The sequence below is a fragment of the Poecilia latipinna genome, unplaced genomic scaffold, assembly GCF_001443285.1.
Source record: "Poecilia latipinna isolate Pla-1442-1.1 unplaced genomic scaffold, P_latipinna-1.0 Scaffold504, whole genome shotgun sequence".
In the NCBI taxonomy this organism is placed as follows: domain Eukaryota; kingdom Metazoa; phylum Chordata; class Actinopteri; order Cyprinodontiformes; family Poeciliidae; genus Poecilia; species Poecilia latipinna.
In genome coordinates this window covers 272,735-279,652 of record NW_015113120.1, presented here as the reverse complement: position 1 = coordinate 279,652, position 6,918 = coordinate 272,735, and the positions used below count along the sequence as shown (strand labels likewise).

General features: G+C 39.5%; 1 protein-coding gene across 1 annotated transcript in view; it reads right to left on the bottom strand.

Moving 5' to 3' along the window:
• plcb2 (phospholipase C, beta 2) overlaps positions 1-6,918 on the bottom strand; it is a 26,542-nt gene that overhangs the window by 10,584 nt on the left and 9,040 nt on the right. The window contains exons 13-27 of the mRNA XM_015040328.1: positions 6,766-6,850; positions 6,280-6,514; positions 6,108-6,193; positions 5,945-6,041; positions 5,764-5,848; positions 5,515-5,639; positions 5,172-5,323; positions 4,685-4,849; positions 4,509-4,608; positions 4,317-4,421; positions 3,358-3,422; positions 3,155-3,245; positions 2,636-3,073; positions 2,268-2,451; positions 1,748-1,889 (exon numbers count right to left, since the gene is read on the bottom strand). Of these exons, the coding sequence (XP_014895814.1) occupies positions 1,748-1,889; positions 2,268-2,451; positions 2,636-3,073; positions 3,155-3,245; positions 3,358-3,422; positions 4,317-4,421; positions 4,509-4,608; positions 4,685-4,849; positions 5,172-5,323; positions 5,515-5,639; positions 5,764-5,848; positions 5,945-6,041; positions 6,108-6,193; positions 6,280-6,514; positions 6,766-6,850 (2,155 nt within the window). The remainder of the gene's footprint in view (positions 1-1,747; positions 1,890-2,267; positions 2,452-2,635; positions 3,074-3,154; positions 3,246-3,357; positions 3,423-4,316; positions 4,422-4,508; positions 4,609-4,684; positions 4,850-5,171; positions 5,324-5,514; positions 5,640-5,763; positions 5,849-5,944; positions 6,042-6,107; positions 6,194-6,279; positions 6,515-6,765; positions 6,851-6,918) is intronic.

Sequence of the window (6,918 nt, the reverse complement as noted above, 5' to 3'; positions counted from 1 at the left end):
AGGGACAAATAAAGAAGCACAAAGCTGAACAACAAAGTAATACTACTTTGCATGGCTATAGCAGGCTGACTTCAGTTTGAATGCAATCAAAGAAATGCTGGAAGAAGCTCAGAATATCTTCCATTTAATAATTCATTTCAGGATGATATGTAATTATTTCTTGAAAAGGAGATTTTGCTTTCAATCACCATCCACTGATATAATGAACAAGGAAGGGTTAATGAGGTAAAATTAGCAATGAGCCTCAAAACAGCATGATGCAGAGCTAAGAGCACACAGACACTGAAATGAAGGATCCAGATCCAAAATGTCCATGACTCATAGAAAGGTTGTAGCAATCAATCTTTTTGAATTCGAATGAAAGACAAGTTTTACCCTGAAATGAAAACCTCGCTGTGATTTTGGCCTTTTGACCAGCTGATAAGCATGTGGGGTAAAAGAGAGAGAATCATCAGCTAAAATACTCAAGGGTCTGTACCATGACACAAAACCTACTTTGAATCTTTTGAAACAAGGATTGAGGGAGAATTGCATTATACGCTTAGAGTTTGTATTTATTGGAAGTTTCAAATCACGACTTTTGATAAACTGTGTTAAAACCTTAATTGAGTGAGTTCCTGTCATGGGATGGGGATTTGCAATACTTCTGGGTGTCATCAGAATAAAAATAAAACTTTGGACAATATTAATATTAAAAAAAGAGAATAAAATGAAGTGGTTCTGGTACTGAACCTTGAGGTTCACCTTTACTGACTTTGAGGTATTTAGAAGTTGTGTTCTGTCAATCAAATACGTTTTAAACACTAAGCTATGCATCAGCAATAAATGGTTCATGAGTCCAGTACCTCAAGACATCAATTAAGAGAGCATCAAACTGTTACGTAGTGTCAATACACTACATATTATTATCAATAACTAAGAGCTGCTGCCATTTTAGCATGTTTTTTTTTTTTTTCCAGCATGGAAATTTGATATAACTTCACTTATATATCATTAACGGGTTTTTTTTTTAGTTTTTTCTTACTATGTATTTATTTATTCATGACAACATCAGAAACGTTTGATGTGTTCACAATGGAGTAGCTATCTTTATCTACTAACTGTTGAGCCTGAATTGAGATTTTCTGGTTGGTCTTCTAGTACTAATGTCTTTTTTTATTCTACTCTGTGCTAATATCTAATGAGTCCTCATGTTGCTAAAATGTGCTTCTGTTTTTAAAACCACTGTCTCAGAGTGCTCGGTTTGGTACAGGGTGAGTCACCTTAAAAGCACTTCCAGAGCCTTTCTGATGCCATATAAATAAAAGCTTGTTGTCCATCTTGGCTTACAGAAATCCCCCTGCTGCCTGCGCATGCTCTTGTAGAAGCAGGAGATAAAACGACAGCTAAAAAAAGACTTTTAAAGCTTGCACGTGCCACAGACTGTTATTTGACACTGTTTGCCTCATTTTAAATGTGATTCTCAAACTGCATCCCTTAGCAAAGTTTTCACACCCTTGACCTTTTTCAGAATTTTTCACATTACAGTCACAAATTTTGATGTACTTTATTATGATTGTGTGCTATGGACTAACAACAAGTAGTGGATAATTGCCAAAATTGAGAAAAATGATTTATAAAATTATGCATTGTTTTCCATCTCCCAATTATACATTGCTTTGTCATTTTCCGTTCCAAATAAATAATAGACAATGATAAAATACATGACTGCTTTTGCAGAGGATGGTATGAACTGTCTTTGACTTGCCTCAGTAGCGCACTGCTCTTTCTTTTTCTTCGTCTGATCACACTGTTCCGTCCACAGAGCTTGTAGCTCGGTCTGCATTTTGTCCTTCTGGTCCTGAACGCGTTCTTTCTTCACACTGTTGTCAGAAGAGTTGTCTCCTCCCCTGGTGGAACACAACAAAGCAAAGCATATTTATGAAGAAAGGGTTAATAAGAGCACAGCTTGCCAAGGCTGATTCTGTGTGCGTAAAAAAAGTACTGCAGGCAAAATTCATTTGGTGATATTATGCATCATTTAATATTCAGCTAGGAAACTATGCTAGTTGCAGAACATTATGCATACATCCAAAAATAATCTTATCAGTGCAAATATGCTTCAATATTCAGTGCTGCTTTGCAAGAAGGGGAACAGTTTTTGGTGCCTGGACAACACAAATTAGTGAACCAATTGACCCCTGAACACATAGGCATCATCAACAATTGCCTTTGTCAAACATTCTACTGTTTTTCATTTTAAAAAAAAAACTAAAATATCCACATACTCTTTCTTCTTCAGTGAACCCTTCTTCTTGATAGCCTTGATAGAGTCGGAGTATTTCTGGATCAGGTCTTCTGCTTTTTTCTGATATTTCTTTTCAGCGTCTTTCAACTCCTTTTCCTGACGCTTGATGACCTTCAGATAGTTCTTGTGTTGTGTGAGCTGCTCGACAGTCACCGTACAAGGCTCTGCAACAGAAAGAGACAGCGAAAAGTCGCAGGAATCTCCCATCTTTTCGGAGCATAATAAAATTTAATCAACAAAATACATTCAAGATTGATTGATATTTTGTCTTTCCGAAAGCTTTATTAATAGCGTGGCAAGAGGAGGGAACATGTGATGGATGCAGCAGATGAAACATATTATCGTTACCTTCACTACTAGAGGGGGACTGAGATGAGTCACTTGATCCTGCTGATTCTGACGGCAAGCTGGACAGGGACACAGATGCGTCCTCTGCAGGAGCGTCTTCTCCAGAAGCGGGTGCAGGTGCCTCCGAATCTTCTTTATCTTCATTCTTAGGGTTTGCATCAGGATCGGTGCCTTCTTCCTCTTTGGCTTCTGGAGCTGCCGCTGACTTTGGGTCCACTTCTTTCTCAGCTTCAACTTCCTTATTGGCTGCAGGAGCTTCAGGAGGAGATTGAGATTCAAGTTTTCCTGCATCTGGCTCATCATCTTTAGTAGGAGCGGCATCGGGGGTTTGAGACTGCTCAGGCTGTTCTTTAGTTTCTTCTGCACCGGTTTCAGAAGGAGACTGGGACTGACTGGTACTTTCATCGGTGTTTGGTTTAGGTTCGGATGCAGCCTTTTCTGAAAAAGTTAAAGAATCATAAATCAGGAAGTGATACCTGGTACGAGAGTCATAGAATGGTCAAAATGAGAGGTTATTACCTTCAGCAGGGGCCTCATTTTCCTTTGCCTTCCCTGCAGGGGGTTGATCCCCAAGAGGCAACTCATAGGGAGAGATGTAGTCGGATGATGACTGCAGGGGTTAGAAAACAGAACAGAAACAACCCAGCAGAGGTTGTCATCTTCCAGGAACAGAATCACTGCTGTTAGATGTTTTCATAGTAAATCAAATAAGATCATTTTACCGTTTTAGGGGTCTTTGAGGTCTTGTCTGCACCCTTTGTTGGGTTAAATAAGTCTTCTGTGAAATCTGAGGAAGGAGTGAAACACTAATGTTCTTATTCACTGGGATAAGGCTTATCCCAGTGAATAAGAATATAATCAAAATGTTTAAAAAGTGAAACATATATTATATAGATAAAAAAAAAGAGGCTTTGATATAGAAATGTTAGCTTATTGTTATATGCATTACATGCTTTGTTAGAGATTATTTTCTGCATCATCACAAGTTGGCATGTAAATGATCAGCCTGTGTCTCTGTGGAAGGGCTAAGGAAGTATCCCACTTTCAATATGACCCTTTTGATTCTCTATGGTGGTAAGATTGGCAATTAATTATGGTGATTAAAGTGGGTGTTGGTATTTTTAGCATGTGTTTACCAGCTCCCAGGACTACTGGAAAATGAAATCAGCATTTTTATAGCTTTCCAAGTCTCCAACATGAGTTCCCAAGTCATCACTGACGACGGAAACTTTGCACTGAACCTCAGCACTTCTTCCAGACTCTGGGATCCTGATTTCCAAATAAAATGCAAATTTTCTTTTCACCTTTAGCAATAACCTTTTAGTGCTGACCCTTCTTGTGTAGAGTGTTAGAGATTGTCTGCAAGTAATATTTCCTATTATTGTATGGATCACAACATTCCTTTAACAACGTAATTCTGTATTTATCATTTTTTAGAAAAACGTTTTTTTAGAAGCTACGATAATCAAAATTACCACGAAATGTATGCTTCAGATATATTACTCTGAATATGAAAAATATACAGGCCTAAAGAATTATTAAAAATAAAAAATAAAAAATTTTCTATGATATTACAGTTTTTTGACATGCAGCATTCTATATTGTGTTTCCCCTTGTTAGCAGTCATATTGATGGCAGATTTTAACCTTCTAACTTGGAAACAGAACAAAAAGCCAAGCACCTGCAAAGGCAGCGGGGATGTAGTCCTTGACCTCTATGTACACAAAGAGAGCAGGCAGAGTGAGAGGCATGTTGCTCTCACTGCGCAGGCAGATGTGATGGAAGCCTGCAGGGGACAAATGAAAACTGTGATTTTAAAAAACAGCAGCCCCTTTTGAACTGAGAGCATCCTCAGCAGCTCATGCTCACTGACCTGACTGGATGGCATCGATGGGGATTATTCTGTGTCCCACAAATTTCCCATTCTCTTCATGAACAACAATTCGTAGAGAAGCCATTTCTGGAAGCAAGATCTATAAATAACACACATATTGGGTCTGAGAGCTGAGCTGCATGTTTTACTCTTTGGAGCCATCTTACTGTTCCTACCTTCTCAAAAACAAAAGGCTCCTCATTCCACACCGGGTTAATGGCGTTGGGCGTGGTGGACCACTTCGTGCGATATTTCTTCTTGGGGTCACCTGGCAACCCAATCACTTCCACTTCAACCCCGGTTTTCACACTCTTTTCGGAAAGAAACTGTCCTGAATAGATCTGTTGGGACAGGTGCGTGAGATTCGATAAAACACAGGTACGAACTGAGAATTATGGGATTGATGAGTGATGCTGTGGCCATGCATGCTGATGAGCGAGTGGATATAAATAGAGGTGAGGCTTTATGTCATGCAGGGTCTGATAAAATACCAGGAAAACAATATTCCGTCACAGTTGGAAGCAGACATTGTACTCTGAAACCAAACAAAACATGAGCACTCTTCCCAGAACTATAGAGGCTAATTTAGTGCTCAAATTAAAGCACACAAAAAACAACCTGGCAAAGCATAAAGAGAAATATGATAAGAAGTTCTGAACCAGCCTTTATGGTTAATGTGCTTGCCACCACTGTGTCAATCCTGTCACAGAAAGGGTCAAACTTTTTGTCGCTGCGGCGCATCACGTCGTGTTTGAGGAGGTAACCCGTTCTGCCATTGAATTCAAACAAGGCCATGTTCAGCTGCATGGGGAAATCTGAAAATACACAGAACCAAGGCCCAATTACGCCACCTCGCTTCAGTTTCAGGAGCAACAGTGAGCCGCACTGGGGATGCAGATAGCGGCAGAGGTCAGTGTAGCTCAGAGAGGTACACCACTGACCTCCAGTGGTGAACAAATGAAAATCTGTGAGTTTATCAGTAACGTGAAAAACAATTTAAATCTACCCATTGTTTGATAGTTGAGGGCCACCATTTGACAGCCTACGTTCCAAAAAGGCTGAGGGCTGTAGTTGGAAGAATCCATTCTTGTTCCTTTGGGGTAAATTCTGCTCATCTGTCTCTTGTTGTATCTATAAAATAAGGTTTAGGAAGTACATTTTCAAGTTTCTTAAATTAGTTCTTTTTTTTATTAACCTGTTTTTTGGGGTTTTTTGTCCAGATTTTTTTAAGTGCAGGAGTTCTTTTTAAGGATACTCGACAAATTCAACAGCAGTCTTGGAAATCATTGCCTCGCCTCTGGTTTCCACAAAAGATGAGATGACATAGCTCTTGTTTTTCTCTGAAGAAAAAAGAAAGAAGGAGAAAAAAGTCTGACTTTTGGATCTTTAAAAGAACTGAAAAAAATGCATTAATGTCCTATGAGCTGATGTTATACTTTTGGCATTTTCAAAAGAGATGAATTTGTTGGGCTGGATGTAGTTGACTATGGATGACATCGCCTCATACGCAGTCACTTCCTGTCCAGCCGTGCCCTGTTGGGGAGATGACAGAAAGTTAACTGATGTTTGGACCCTTCAAGGAGAAATCTAGTATTTTACCTCATCTGATGTCTTCATTTTCTCCTCATCCTGTTCTTCGGTATCTTCTTGCTCCTCGTTGTCTTCTGTAGCAGCCTCTCCCTCAGCTTCCAACACACAATTATAACATCAATACATTGTAAGCATATGAACCTGGACTGTGTTTCTGTTACACTGGATTTTTAGAGTAGACCTTGATTTTCCTGGGTGGGAGCTGCTGGGTTGCTTGCATCTTGGGAGGAGGCATTTGGATCCTGGGTGGGTTCAGCTGCAACCGTCTGTTCGGTGACGGCAACAGCAGTCTGGTCTGTGGCGGCTGCGCTGGTTTTCTTAGCCTGGGCTGGTTTCTCGTGGCTGCCCTTCTTGTTCTTGATGAGGATCTTGCCCATGAGTTCAGATGGGCTTGGGATCTGCTGGCCTGGCTTCAGCTTGATACAAGACATAGGGAGTAGACAACTTCAAGTAAACTTTTCAAGTTGAAATATTAAAATGTTTGTCTTTTTCAAGATAATTACACAAATTACACTGGTATTATTTTGTCGATTACTCAAGGTTTCTGTATAATAACACATTATTGCACCTGATGTATCAAAGAGGGTTTGTTTCACAATTTCTTAGAGAATAGATCACAACTTGATCTAGTATTTGACATAAATCTATATTTCAGGAAAAAGCTTACAGGGTATTTTTCCAGAGGCTCTGACAGTAGAGCATCACCAAACAGGGTTTTGCAGTAGTTTGCCATTTTCTCCTGCTGTTTCACCCTAAAAACAAACCAGAAAAACACCCAAATCTGCTTAAAAGGTCCAAATACATTGTTACTATGTTATAC